At 43.6% G+C, this 15,992-nt stretch overlaps 1 protein-coding gene across 1 annotated transcript in view; it reads right to left on the reverse strand.

Moving 5' to 3' along the window:
* LOC133346326 (sodium/potassium/calcium exchanger 2-like) overlaps positions 1-15,992 on the reverse strand; it is an 87,265-nt gene that overhangs the window by 15,375 nt on the left and 55,898 nt on the right. Inside the window, 5 exon segments of the mRNA XM_061557822.1 lie at positions 1,060-1,149; positions 2,784-2,963; positions 5,705-5,823; positions 9,724-9,801; positions 12,335-12,376. Coding sequence (XP_061413806.1) covers positions 1,060-1,149; positions 2,784-2,963; positions 5,705-5,823; positions 9,724-9,801; positions 12,335-12,376 — 509 coding nt within the window.

Here is a 15,992-nt window from a genome sequence, read left to right on the forward strand (position 1 = left end):
TTAACTAGGTGAGCGCCACAGTGGTGAGATGTTATATTGTATACAGGTAGTCCCCGACTTATGATGGTCCGACTTACGATATTTCGATCTTACGATGGCGACAGCGATATGACAAAATTGTTAAATATTTTACATTTCGCGTGGCAGGCAAACGCAGCAGCGTACGAGGTACGATACTGTACGTTGGGACGCTGCCGGGATGTACCGTACGCATCTCCCGCCTTGTGTGGTGATGCCTCACTCTCACCAGCGGTCGATGGAGTTAATTTGTCACGGTGTTAGCGCATGTATTTTTTTCTGTGTTTTTTGTGTTTCAAAACCCAATTTTAGTGAAAAAGCATGTATTGTAATTAATAAATGCATACAGTATATAGTTTATACAGTACGGTACTGTAAATTTCTCTGTTAAGCTAAATTGTCACCATTCTGTAAGACTCCTGGGTAGGCTATAGGCCACCTTCGACTTACGATATTTTCGACTTACGATGGGGTCGTCGTAACGCATCTCCATCGTAAGTCGGGGACTACCTGTAGTTTGGAGTTTGCGGGTTCTCTCTCACAGTGGTCGAGTATAATTAGTTTACGTGTCCTCCGGCTTGACCGCCCCCCCCCCCCCCCCGCATTTATAATCAACATCACGCGTTTAGAGTATTGGGCTGCTGCGATGAATTCCCACGTCATGATAAGCCACTTCGATCAGCTATCATGTGTGGCCTCTGAAAAAGGGCTGAGAGCTCAGTGGGTCTTACCTGGTAAATAAAATGGTTTAGTTTTCACTCGAGAGACGAGGATATTCTCATATATCCGGGTTCTGACCTGGGGCATTAATCTCCCAGTAGGGAGAGATTATAGCTTCATCAAATCCCCAATGCGTAATTTACAGGTATTTTTTAAATGAACATCTGGACTGTTATTAGGGCGTTTAATTTGAACATGCTACTCAACTTTCCACACTTTAAATGCGGCGTCTCTTTCACCGAATTAAGCGACTGTGAAGTGAATCAATGGAGCAAAGTGGATGCCGGATATGTGGGTGTGTCAATACAGCAGAGGACGAACCTGGTGAGCCCACCACACCATGAGGTAGGAGAACGCTGCAATCCACAGGATGGCTCCGAAGAAGGTCACCACAAAAAATTTCTTTGCTGACTGCAACAACACAAAAGCAGTTTGACAAAAACAATATAAAAGCGATACCAGTTTCCGGTGAAGGCGAACTCTGGCGGCTCAAGGATTAAAGCGCTGCGCTGGCATCACTGAGATCTCGGTTCGAATCCGGGTTACGGTTGCCTGTGATTCAACTGGGCTCTCGTAGCAAAGTGCTGGTCTCAGCCTGGTCACCAATGACTTGACACACACATTTTGTTTTCACCATAACATTTGTTTTTAACTTAATTTTGGCTCTGAAGTCCAGCTTTGGGGGAAGTAAAAATATCTGTTTGACGTTCACGCGACAAGCAGTCTCGTAGCAGAGTGTGTGAGAACGCACAGCCCCATAGTGTACATCTATAATGCCACTTGGGAAGATTGTTTCAGGGAAGTCCCATGAACAATCTCTTATTCAGTCATTATCTGTCACACTGGGCGTATGGCTCTGTGAGATGTATTCCTTTTCTCACGACTCAACACCGAGAGCACAATTGGAATAAATTGCGATCAGAAACAAAAAACTATTTTGGTTATAAAGTTTGTGACTGCCCACGGCATATTTCATAAATATAACCAATGGCAATACCACACGTGAGTTACTCGCAATTTTCGCTAGTTCCGTAAGAAAAAAGATGTAAGCGTGGAATTGAACTGTTGCATATACAGCACGTGTCTAAAAAAACACACTCAAACAGCTGCTCCACTCATATTATTTGTTTCCAGGACACGTTGCCCTTCATGCAATATTTATGAATAGCACAATGATGCTGAATCCCCTGCCAGACTACAGCGTGTGACAACATTGATCCGTTTCCAGAAAAGCGTTCCCTGCAGTGTTCCAAGAAAGGCACCATCCAAATGCACCTGTGCCCTTCACAAAGCTAAAAAAATAAATAAGAAGCACATTACCTCTCTCCCATTATGCCCAACCCACCACGGTCCCTTCTCTTACGTAATTATCCGACAAAGCCATGAAATCCGTGCCCCTCCCCCCCCACCACCACCGCCACCACCACCGCCACCACCACCGCCGCCACCACCACCGCCACCACCACCGCCACCACCACCGCCGCCACCACCACCGCCACCACCAATGCCACCACCACCGCCACCACCACCACCGCCACACCACCGCCACCACCACCGCCACCACCACCGCCACCACCGCCGCCACCACCACCGCCGCCACCACCACCGCCACCACCTGCCGCCACCACCACCGCCGCCACCACCACCGCCACCACCACCGCCGCCACCACCACCACCGCCACCACCACCGCCACCACCACCACCGCCACCACCACCGCCGCCACCACCACCGCCACCACCACCGCCACCACCACCGCCACCACCACCACCACCGCCACCGCCACCGCCGCCACCACCACCGCCGCCGCCACCACCACCACCGCCACCGCCACCACCACCACCACCGCCACCGCCGCCACCACCGCCACCACCCACCGCCACCACCACCGCCACCACCACCGCCACCGCCGCCACCACCACCACCACCGCCACCGCCACCACCGCCACCACCACCGTCGCCACCACCACCGCCACCACCACCGCCACCACCACCGCCACCACCACCGCCACCGCCGCCACCGCCGCTCTGTGTGAAAAAAACTCACGGGGTTTCTGACGTCTGGCAGCGTGAGCCACAGTGGGAATATGATTGGGAAGATGATGAGAAAGGTGATCCTCTTGCGGCAGCTGTTGGGCCACGCCAGGCTGAGGGGCTGCTCCTCGTCGTCGTCCTCCTCCTCCGCCGGCGCCGCCGCCGCCTCCCTGACGGCTCCCGTCGTGTCGGCCTGCGCGTCGTTATTCATTGATTTGTTATATACACATAGATATTTTTTTAATATCGACACCTGCTTCGTGACTCGCAAAAGAGATCGGGACGGGCGGTGGAAACTTTGGCGGGAGTCTTCTTGGCTCTTTCGGTAAAGTCACGTAGAAGGGAAATAATACAATAAAAAAAATAAAACATAATAAAATAATATTATATATTTTTTGTAAATTTTTTAATTCTTTTATTATTTCCCTTCTATATTTTTTGTAATTTTTTTTATTCTTTTATTATTTCCCTTCTATATTTTTTGTATTTTTTTATTATTATTTTATTATTTCCCTTCTACGTGACTTTACCGAAAGAACCAAGAAGATGAATCCCTGCAGTCACGAAAGCTTTACATCGAAAATTTGGCGGGAGTGTTTGATGCATGATCAAGAGCTTGTCAGTTCTACTAAAAAACTAATTTTTTTTTTAAACCAGGGTAAGGCCCACTTAGCTATATGGCTCTTTTTCAGAAGAGACCCTGGACTTGTTGAATCCGACATGACCCATCGTCCCTTTTGAGGACGACACAATGGGTGCTAGTTTTCAGGATGTCAAAAGCGATGAACTACGTAGGTCAAATGGGTCAAATTCAAGTGAAGCCATGATGACTCCCTGCTCAGATGAGCGTGGGACATTGCTCATCTCTGTTGCCAGCCCTGAAGCAGTGGTGGAGTGCCACGTTCACACTGTGGAGCCAGTCACTCCATAAGTCCACCCCTGCAATTGTAATGATATCAGGCATGTTGCCTGATACGTCCTCTCATCCTTTTCCAATTAAATACTACACACTTGAGAAATCGCCTGGCCTGCTGCAGCCTACACTGGTGTTCATCAGTTTTCCTGTCTATAAACGTCATCAATCGTGCATTGTACGCGTCTGAGCGGAAATCTCTTGACAAGCAATGCCATTTACCCTGGTCCTGTGCAGCTGAAATGTATGTTACTCCCACATGAGCCCTGACATCATTACACCATCTCCACTTTCATTATCCCTCTGACTGTGTGCTATCTCGGCTGTTATTCCATAATTATCAATGTTGTACACCGTTAGTTGTCTTATCTAGCCACATAAATAGCGGGATAAATGTGATCTCGTCACTTGTGAGCCAAACAGATGCGAAGGCGGGGGGAGGGGGGTAATATTTGCAAACACATTTACACAATTCTGCTGTTTTCAACCTGTTTCCCTTCATCTTCTTGGTTCTTTCGGTAAAGTCACGTAGAAGGGAAATAATAAAATAATGAAAATATTACATAATAAAATACAATTCTCACGACGTTTCAGCCACAACGCAAGCAGCCGTCCTCAGGTGAAGAACGGGGCTATCGGAAAGACAACGTCCGAATGTCTTTCCGTATATAAAGTTTCGTTTAATCCCAGCTATGTATAATATACACGATGCAACGATCAGTCAATGGATAAGATCAACGAAATATTCCAATATACTTGAGTGACTTAACTCGACGGAGCAATATAAACAACCCATAGGCATATGAACATCAACGTGGCTTCAATCTTGATTAGAAGCTTTCGTGACTGCAGGAATCCATACTCTTTGGTTCTTTCGGTAAAGTCACGTAGGTAGAAAATTCATAGATCACGACGTTTCGATCGCAACACAAGCAACCGTCATCAGGTGAGACAAACACAGCAGGAGAACCTATCTACGTGACTTTACGCTTAAAGTTTGGTCGTAAAAAATGTTTGTCAGCAGGTGAAGCATAAAAACAACAATTTCGATCGTCAAAAGTTTTGTGAAAATTACATCTAGCCGCTGTTGGGAACAAGGGGAAATGTTTTACAGTAATATGCGTGACATTTTGCAATAGCAGCAATGAAATGAGATGTTTTGTTGTACCCATGAAAGCCTGGGCATCAGACAGACAGCCTGCTGCTGTGAAATATGATGATTTTTTACCAAGCATTGTAAAATATAAATATTCTGTAGGTCACTGGTGTTCGCTAGATTTAATGTCGGGTAGATATGCCCAAAAAGTTTCGGAACTGTGGGTAGGAAAAGTGTCTATTTGCCCAATGTCCCATGACCAAAGCAAACAAAAGCAGTGTCTCTGAAGACTGCGCTTATGGGGGGGATTATGCAAGGCCTCAATATTGCTATGTGTGACACCGAATCGCTCCCTGCAAGGAGGCTTTGCGCTATTTATCTAAAATAACAGTTATTATAAACAATAAGGTGGTTCTTTGCTACAGCGAAGCCTCGAAAGACATTCTGCAAATCGGTCTCTCTGTGTTAATGCCTATTGGCTGCCTCCTTGGCTAAATTTGTGGGGGGGGGGGGGGTGTTGGCGGAGTGGTTAATGCATGTGCTATGAACCCACACACCCGAGTTCGATTCCTGGCGACGGTGAACACCAGTGGTGAATTATATCTGAACTGATCCTGGGCTCCTCTTCACCTGCCCACACTGACCACTGTGGTGATATATGGCCGGTCAACTTCCACGACTAACACAGTACGGGATTAAAAAGGCGGTACATTATCACACGTCAACATTGTTGGCTACGCTGGTTCACAATGAATGAGCGTGCACTGCCATTGGTGCTTTCTGTCCACAAATACCCAATGCCAGTGCTTAGAGGTAATCTGTATCGCATGTGGGGGGGGGGGGGGGCACGTAATGGGCAGATGTTCTCCCCTCTCTCCTAGGCATAGGTCTCAGCGCGCTGTAGCGGGGGTGGGTGGGTGCCTACGTCTCGCTGGATCTCCTCGTTGTGGCGGGCGTTGCCGTTCTGCAGCCCGGGTGGCCCCACCGGTACGGCGATGCTCACGGTATTCGGCTGCTCCTGCTTCGCGGGTCGCCTCCCTTCTCCTGCACAGCAGCCAGACGCAAAGCACCCCCCCACCGCCAACATCACCAAGGGCCAGAATTAGAGAAGCGCCTCTCCTCTTGCCTCTTTTTCCATCGCAATACGACTGAGTTCACGCGCGGGTTGGGGGAGGGGCGTGCCAAGCTTGCTCGGCGTGGCCCAGGAGGCACCAGGTTCTGTTTCCACTGCAGAACCCGAGTCATGTCGCTAATCTGCCATGCAATGAACGAGTTGAGTATGCAGGTGTGGATGTTGAACTTATCTTTAAACACGTAGGCTTTCGCGACCAATACACCGGTGTGCTGAACTGGTAACTAATTGGCATGTTTTGTTCACTTGGCAAACCGTACTAATTAGCTGTGCCGGGTGGTGGTGGGTTTTTATTGTTACGTGATCTAACCTAAAAAACCCTCTATTATGGGTATGTTGAACTTCTTTTGCACTGTGCGAATCGGAGTTGTACAGGAGGCCGTGGGTTCGATCCTGATGATGACGCCTGTATATTTGGAGTTTGCTGTGTCTCGCTCCCCGTGATGGTGTTGATTTTTTTCTCCTGAGACCTCCAGTTTTCCCTCTCCACATTTAGAATCAACGTGCTTTTAGAGTATTCGGCTGCTATGTATTTCCACGCAATAAGCCACTTCGTTAAACTATCATTTTGTGGTCCGGTCGCTTCTAAAAGAAGCTATATCGCTCGGTGGGCCTTACCTGGCAAAATAAAAATAAAAGTTTAATAGTTTAGTTAAGTTTAATCAACCCCACCCCTGGCCTGCTTGGGGATTGAGCCTGATTCATAAGTCTTGTGAAGCCAGAGGTTTCACGGTTTAGTTATGGTTTGTATTGATAATATTCCAATAAAACCGTCCATACCATGAGGGCCCTGCACTGCCACGGGCTCAGAGTGTCTGGGATATGAGTTTCATTGTGGCACAGCCTGCAACACACTTCCCAATATCAACATGCCCAGTGCGTCTGTGCCACGTTTTGAGATGTGGTCGCATATAGGCGTGACATACATTCTAATTGCATTCTCTTTCATTACAGCGGTGGGAAAATTAAACTCCAATTACTCTTTAACAAGGAATGTTCCACCCTTATAACATTGCCCACGTAATGCAATGACTCACCCAGTCAGCCAAAAGGTTTGCTATTTTTCCATGCATATTCAATATCACACCTAATATCAGTTTCACAACACATTCCCGCATTATTATTATTTTAATTCGTTAATACTGATTTGCAAATCTTTACTTAGTTAAGTAGTTTATGAAACATCAAATAGGATGTTTAAAAATTCAATCTCAATTTGTTATAGCAGACTAGATTTTGTACAACATTTGTCTGACTAAAAATGTATCGGTTTGCTTTATTTCATTCAATCAACAAATTTGAGCAAATTAAACCAATGTTGGAAGAAGTCTACCATAATCCTGACGTGTGAACATCACGATTTCGATGCACATCGAACTGACACCTACATATGTTACAGGGCTGATGCCTTAAACCAGACCATTCAATGAATATGTCTTCTCCATTGATTTCGAGGCATTGTGAGCAATTAAATAAACAATTAAACATCCATTCTATATTGCCACAGCAAAATAGGACAATCCTTAGTCTGGTAGTATATGGGCTACGTATATTGTTGCTTTCTGCATTGACCAGGGCCCTTTGGTATTTCATGGAGTGGTCTTGCCAATTAAATCCGGCAACCCACCAGTATTTGTTTAACAAGTCCAATTCGTTCTCCTAATGAGACCTAAAAGGTCAAAACTGCTCCAGAGTTAGTTTATTACTTTGGTATGGAAAGCGCATAGGCAGATATAAAGTTTTTTTTTTTTATCTGGGGGGGGGGGGGGGTAGAGAACAGTCGTCGATTTATTGTGTATATTCAGATCAGATAAACTCGTATCTTTTGCCAGTTATGCCTACACATTTAGTTTGTGTGACATTAAAAAAATAGAGCTAGAATTATGGAATCAATTATACGTGACAATATTAGCATGCCTTTTGGTGGCTTGCTTCATATCAAATACACCTTTTGTCCAGTTTCTTTCAGTTAAATTTGATATATCTTGCCACAAATAATGAAAGAGATCATACGTATATTTTTGTCAGTGAAGTAATCTGCATTTCGTGGTGCATCTACAAGTCCCTTCCCTTTAGTCAACTCACAACACCTGGGCTTGACCAGTAACCTCCTGCTATTGAGCTTTCGACACTTCATGGGGCCTCAAATTACAGTACACACAGCCTGGTACAGGTGCCGTGGTGACATCATTCATGCGTGTTACAAGTAAAAAAAATGAATGAATCTTTACCGAGTGGTTGAATGACTGTAGTTGTTATTTTTGTTTTGTATTCGTGCATTTTTATCTTCAGAAAAACCTTTCCCAACTCGGCTTCATCGAATGCCTGTTTCGGCTCTGCACGGTACACCTAAAGAGGCCTGTTTTCCAGAACACGGGGATGATGTTTCAGCTCGACGCGGTTTGACGTTGCTAAGATTCTCATCTCCGCGTTGGAAAGTAGTGCCGTGAGAGTGACATCATTTTATTTCCCACGTATGTTTGTGTGCGTGTGTGTGTTTTTTGTGGAATAATGTAACACATTCAACACGCACAACGCAAACGTTCAAACATTGCCGCATGCATCCAGCCGTCCAGTTGTTGAGGACCTCAGTCATACGGAAGCCTAGATGGCGAATAATTAATGTTCAAGTGACAAGTGATAGGGGCGAGCATTGGGCTGGCAATTCCGTGTCAGGGGTAAGCGTTGGGCACGAGTGTCGCGGTGGGGGACGAGCAATGGAGACAGGGGGTTTGTGTTGAGGGGAATTTGAAAAACAAACAGTGTACACACACACACAAGAAATGGAGAGTGGCTCCACATCCTTTAGTGCAAAAACAAGGGTGAAAATCATGTAGAATTAGTTAAAGAAAGAGGGAGGCGGTGATAATTTTGGACCCAGGAATGCAACCCTATTTTTAAAAATAATGCCGATTATTTGTCGAATGCGGTTTTGCCCTACACGGCATTTTCCAGGAACGTAACCCCCGCATCCAGCGAGGTCTGCCTGTCCGTGGAATTTTCTGAAAAAGTGCTTTTTATTAACCATACTAGTGTAAAGGTCGTGTCGGGACACGCTGAGGTTATGTGGGGCTACGGGACCACACCCAGGATTCATAAATAAACAAAGGTGGCAGTAATTGAGCCTAGGAGAAGGAGGCAGGGGGTTGGAGGAGACCTGAAGGGGGGATGTTTGGAGGGAAAAGAAGAATGAGGGGCTTGGAGGAACATCTGGAAGGTTCGAGAGTGTTCAGGGAGAGAGAAAGAGAGAAGGCATATGAGGGGTGTGCGTTGTGGTGTACGTGGGGAGCGGTGGGGTAGCGGTTAGCGCACTGCGCTATGAACCCGGGGACCCGAGTTCGATTCCCACTCCCACTCACGGCCACAATCAATGATAGCAATTATCTGAACGTGTCCTGGGCCTCCCCTAGGTCTACTGAGCCTCAAACGAGTACCTGGTATGATGTGTAAACATCGCCACCAGGCAGAGAAAGGCGGCCGGGTGTGGTGCTGGACCACCCATCGCCTCGTGTGCCGTGCCGGCCTTCATATGTGCTCGCTAACAGCACTTGCCCCAACAGTCTGTTAAGGCTATAGGGGGGATCTTTGTCTTTGGTGTGAGGAACGTGAATAAAATCCATACCTAAAACGTGTACTCCCTTTCACTATGAATTGTGTGGTGTAAATACAAATGACTGTGAGGATTTGGAGGAGCGGGCTCATCGATTGATCCCCAAATGTGAACGTGGGTTTGGGAGTAGAGGCCGGGGCTGTGTAGGAGCACGGATGAGTTGGGGATCAAGGGGCAGAGTTGCAGCGGTAGCAGCGCTGACCTTTCAGTTCGTCCTGTCCAGACTGTAACTTCTTCTTGGCCGCCTTGTGCAGGATGCTTGCCTTTTCTCTGAACCTCCCTGTTCCACGCAGCAGCAGCAACAAGAAGACAACACTATTAGTGAGGTCATGAGGTAAGCAATACAAAGTAACATTTTCACATGTTATATTAGCATTGTTTCAAAAAAGGAAAATCAACAAATATCTGTTAACAAATGAGCAGCCCTGAGCTAGTGATTAAACTTTTGTGATCTCATGGCAGAGGCCATCTCCTGAATCAACCTCAGAGAGTTGATGAGTCTCGTCAAACCTATGACCAGAAATTTATCTCGCAGCTGTTTGCTTATGAGTTGAGTGTTCTACCAACGCCAACCCTCGGTCACAGCCATAAGCATTTGGGATGAATCAATAATCTTTATACAGTGTTCGGCATACTGTGAATAATAAAATAGCACCTATTCACGTTACTTTACATTGACACGTAATTAATCGCATATACATAAAATTATAAAGTTATTAAAACAACTAAATGTTTTAATAATACTTTCAAAAACAAGTATTTTATAAGTTTAACTGATTCTCGCAAACTGAAAAAAATGCGTGTAGAGTAAATATAAAATATCACTACGAGAAAGTGAAAGAGGAGGCGCCATCCCAAAGCACGTGGATGTTGCGTGGCGTTCGTACGCACGGTTCACCGAATTCCAAACAGAAAACTTGAGAATATTTCGTGCGGTACAGCGTGTACTGCAGATTGCTCGTGCAATCCATGAGATATTGACGTGTCAATTTAATATAGAAATGTGTGTATAGAGTATGAATTTCCACGTGATAAGCCATTTCATTGAGCTAACATTTTAACCATATGGCGGTACCCATAAGGGGTACCACAGTACCCCGGCTCTCGCGTAATGTCCGTGATGCAGTCATTTTTAGTCTGTTGATGGTCGGCGATGTGGCAATCGACTCATCTCGACGAGCTGTGCACGATGCACGATACAAAGTTGAACATTTCGATAACGGATTTTTATGCCGATGTTTGGCGTTTCGACATCGCGGAGTGGCACTGATTTCGGATTGATTGGTACCCCAGTCGCCGAGTGAAGTACACCCCTGGAAAAAATAGTGTCCCAGAAATAAAATTGCCATTTTATATTATTTGATACCCCGGGGCACGGCCATAAGGATTATTTGTGACCAGGTCACTGAGCTATATAGCTCAGTGGGCCTTACCTGGTCAAATAAAAAAAAATTGGGTTTAATTAGTGCAAGAACAGTGTTCTGAGAATGATTGGTTGACTGTATAAAAATGCATCTGTATACAATTATTTTGGTGGTCTCGCTTGTCTTTTCCGGAATTCTTGGCTTTCCTGAGTCTGGCTTTGTGAGGTTTCACTGTGTTAAGGATATTTCAGGCACGTTTCCACATACATATGACAAAGACATTTGACTTAACTAGCACAAATATTTAGACTGCTGGTTTCAAAGGAAACTGTCTCTTCAATTTAAAGTAGCGTGCACGCGTTACATTTGTCTGTGGGAAGAAATATTATGCATTTGTTTTAATAGTTAAATCAGCTTGTAAACATGAGATACAACTTGCTTTATCAAATAAGATATTTGCAAGTACTTAAACATATTACACATTACATCATCGCAGTACTATTCATATTTTATTCCTGTAGGATGGAACCCAGTAATTGCTTAAAAAATGTTGAAATCAAACTGCAACATTCACAGCCCATATTATCAGTTACATTTTAGGATTGCAAAATAATTGATAAATTAATATCATTCATAAAAATTTGTCAATTATAAATAGTCGAAATATTTTTTTAGAATTTGCACTTTGCAGTCCGTCTGACGTTCTGGAAATCCGTGTAACATTCAGGAAAATATATCGTTTCATTCTAGGGCAAAATTCACCCTCCTGTAAAAAAACGACGATCTTTGTAATGACTATAATACCTCTTCTTGGTTCTTTCGGTAAAGTCACGTAGTAGGGAAGTAATAAAATAATAAAAATAAAACATAATAAAATAATTCTCACGACGTTTCGGCCACAACGCAAGCAGACAGACATGTTCTTCACCTGAGGACGGCTGCTTGCGTTGTGGCCGAAACGTCGTGAGAATTATTTTATTATGTTTTATTTTTATTATTTTATTACTTCCCTACTACGTGACTTTACCGAAAGAACCAAGAAGATGAATCCCTGCAGTCACGAAAGCTTTAAATCGAGACTGTAATACCTTTACAATAATAATAATGTACGGCCTGTTTTGCCAATTCACGACTGGGAAGAAAACAAACCTCCCCATGCCATAGTGGGATGAGTGTGAATTCCAAAGGAGCGAGTCTAGAACACGTTCATCTCTCGCCAGTGGTCAAAGCCATGGCCTATAATCTAAAACCAGGTCGCCACCGAGTGCTTCGAAGCCCTCTGTGCACTCACCTCGGTGCCACCGCTCCCCCCATTAATACCTTGAGCAAACGTGTGAAAATGGCACGTGGCTAAAGTTTTTTCTCACAAAATATAAAAAAAAGAAAAATGTGTGCAAAAAAAAGAAGCAGCAAAAGAAAGATTCAAAGTGGGGATAGGCGTTTCCTTACCTTCTTCGGTCAGGGTGACATTTGGATTCGCTTCTGCATCAACTAACAGCCAAACAAAGAGAAAATGGGCCATTTGTGTGATTGTGGATATGCTGTCAAGTCCTAAAAGTTAGGATCCAAGTGCTGTGCTGGTATTTTATCGTGGGAAAATAAAACCATGCGCAAAAAAAAGCACGGATATAAATAAATAAAACATCACCTTGCTGTGGTACTTTAAAAAAAAAAAGAAAATGTAAAATAATGATACAAAATATGCAAAATGTCATTCAGCAAAAATACAATTGAAAATGTTCCAAGGGCAAAGAAGAAGAACGCGAGTCAAATGTGTGTCATAGGATGGCCTCCTGGGCTGAGAGATAGACATTTTGGGGAAGAAACCCCGTTGAGAATGTTGCAACAAAAACGCAAAAAAAAAAAATCTCCGTTGGTTCCTTTTGTCATTTCAAATACCATTTGTTTTCTTTCCTCTGCCAATCACAACCACAGTGAAATGATTGTCGTTAAACTATTGTAATGGCTGTAATCCCCTTCTTTTATCTGCCATTTGCGTTTGTCGTTGTGTTATGCAATTTTAAAACTGCAACCCTCTGAACAGTGACGCGACAAAGTACGAAAGCTTTTGGCAAGCAGACACATTCAAAAGACAACGTACCCCGCCCCCATAGCCGTAACAGACTGTTGGGGCAAGCGCTGTTAGCGAGCACCTATTAAGGCCGCCACGGCACACGAGGGGGTGGGTGGCCAGCACCACGCCCGGCTGCCTTTGTCTGCCGAGTGGCGATGTTAAGGCATCGCACCAGGTACTCATTTGAGGCTGAGTAGACTTAGGGGAGGCCCAGAACCGGTTCAGATAGTCACTATCACTGGTGGTAGCTGTGAGCGGGAATTGAACTTGGGTCGCAGGGTTGGTAGCGCAGCGCGCTAAATTGCTACACTACTGCTCCCATCACACAAAGACAAACTTACACACACACGAATTACCCGATGATGCTGGATGCAATTACCAGTGAAACGTCGTACTACTCAAAAATTGTAAATGTTGTGGTTTCACACTTCAACACACCGGTGGGCTAAAGCAGTGAACTATTTGTCTTTTGTCAACGTGACACTTTTTTTTACTGATTGGCCGTGTCGGGTGGTGGAGGGTTACGACACATTTATAAATAACGCGATCTAAACCCAAAAACGTTGATTATGAATACACACACACATATGAAGATTATGACTTGTATCCACGTATACTGTGGGCAATCTGGGATACGTGAACAGTTATGAGCAGTTCAGGACGTGAAAATAGGTTAATTGACAATGGCTGATAACACGTCAACTTACCAAAAGCCTTACCGACTTGTGGTGATTGAAATATGAAAACATCTGAATATCACTGAGCAGACATCTCTGGATACTGTTAAGACTCGTCTTAAAACATGTCTTCTTGAATCAGTTTATTCTATTTAGTTTCTCTGTCTCTCTTGGCCTTCCCTTATCCTGACAAGGCGCCTTACAAATAAATGTAAATTTTTATTTCGTTGCTTTTTTCATGCAGTCATAGTATCGTTGTTCCATTCTTTATATATGTACTTTTGTTATCATTTACATATTTATAAAAACTTCAATATTTAACTGGTTTGTGAATGCTTAGACGGCTGAATTAATTTCCACTGAATTAAATGCATTTTCATAAACTATAGAAGCCAAACATAATGGCATTTGATATTATTTATCGATGTGATCTGCATGATAGCATGTGTGCGTGATCATGAGTGGTGGTAATGTCGTTTTCTATATCCGGTTTGCTGACGAGGTTGGCCTCTGGAATATCCCATTATATTTCACCCCATGATCTTCAGAAACAATTTCTAAATATGTGATCGGAGGCTAACATATTTGTTATGATTCAAAGTCAATAACGTCTTTCTTGTAAAACAGAATAATGAAGGCGACATTTAATTTTACAAGGAATATCATCTGTGCGCCAAAACATTCAGTAAATAGGTCTATTTTTTACTGGCAATGAGGTTCCAATGGTGTAAATGCTCACCCCGAGCTCTCATACTCTGATGGTGCATTGTCTTTGAGTTGTGTGCCTTTTGGCGTCATCTGGTCCAACACCACGTGAGACTAGGCTCTAAGAAAAGCTGTCTCGGGTGTGGACCAATCAACTTCAAGGACAGTGCATACAATATCAGAGTTGTGTTTTTTGTTTGCATTATAACTGCAGGTATTGTGGTCAATGCAAACATGACTCCTTGTAAAAAAGGTGTCAGTTTTGTTGCCAGATAAAAGGGGTAAAAAAAACAATTATCAGGTCTGATAATATTGATTCAACAGCTTAGCATGGTCCCACTTCTCTGACGATATCCGCTGTTAATCTATCTGGTTGCGGAGATGTCAAATGTCTTCTTGGTTCTTTCGGTAAAGTCACGTAGATTGGAAATAATAAAATAATAAAAATAAAACATAATAAAATCATTCTCACGACGTTTCGGCCACAATGCAAGCAGCCGTCCTCAGGTGAAGATCAGGCCACAACGTCGTGAGAATTATTTTATTATGTTTTATTTTTATTATTTTATTATTTCCATTCTACGTGACTTTACCGAAAGAACCAAGAAGATGAATCCCTGCAGTCACGAAAGCTTTAAATCGAGATTTTTCAAATGTGTTCGTATTGCAAAGAGCAGTGGTACTTCCACAAAATTGAAATATAATACATCCGACTCACTCGAAAACATATTTTCTAGGGTATATATATTGTTTTGAAACAAACATCTTTGTAACATTCCTCTGTTTGCCATGCACTCCAGTTCCATCTTGCGCCCTAAGATTTAACAGCCATCAAATCAATGTTGCTGCTTTCATGCTCCCATTGTTGATTGTGATGTCTTAAATTACTTTTGTGTTGTGGCCTCCGATTTCAAGTCTCATTATTTTTAGAATGGTTTTGCATTTCTGTGTGTTCTTTCTTTGGCATTTCCATTCTTTCTCATATCTATGCTTGTGTTCATCATGATCATTTATATTACAGACTATTTGTTCTCTGTTTAGCATTTTATTTTGCCTTTAACTTTCAATGCACTGTCCAGTGATAGTGATTTCATAATGTACAGTGTTGACATTTAATACTCAGGCATTTGAATGCGTTGCTTAGAATCAGTCAATATTGTTCTACCTCGTGAGCTAGATTTTTCAATGTGTAGTTGTCTTTTTTTCACCTGTACTTAGCTGTGTCCTCTCCTTTGCGATTTTGAAGTGTGACTGGCATTGCATCGGCCTGCGATCGCTTGCATCCACTGAGGACAGAGACATCCCTGACAATCTGAGGTTTCTAGATTTGAAGCTTTCGTGACGGCAAGGATTCATACTCTTAGTTTTTGGTAAAGTCACGTAGGTAAAAAATGAAATAAAAATAAAAATAATAATAAAATCACGACGTTTCGGAGGCAACACAAGTCACAGCCAGATTTTCTGTATCACTTGATACAGCAAATCTGGCTGTGACGGTCCCACCTGATGACGGAGACTTGTGTTGCCTCCAAAACGTCGTGATTTTTATTATTTTATTTTTATTACTTTTAATTTCAGTTTTTACCTGTGAGAATCGAGTCACTTTGTTCATCATTAATCGATGTGCGCATGTCCACTTCATAGATTCCGT

This window comes from Lethenteron reissneri, chromosome 24, assembly GCF_015708825.2.
Source record: "Lethenteron reissneri isolate LAM-NWPU_2019-01 chromosome 24, ASM1570882v1, whole genome shotgun sequence".
NCBI lineage: Eukaryota > Metazoa > Chordata > Hyperoartia > Petromyzontiformes > Petromyzontidae > Lethenteron > Lethenteron reissneri.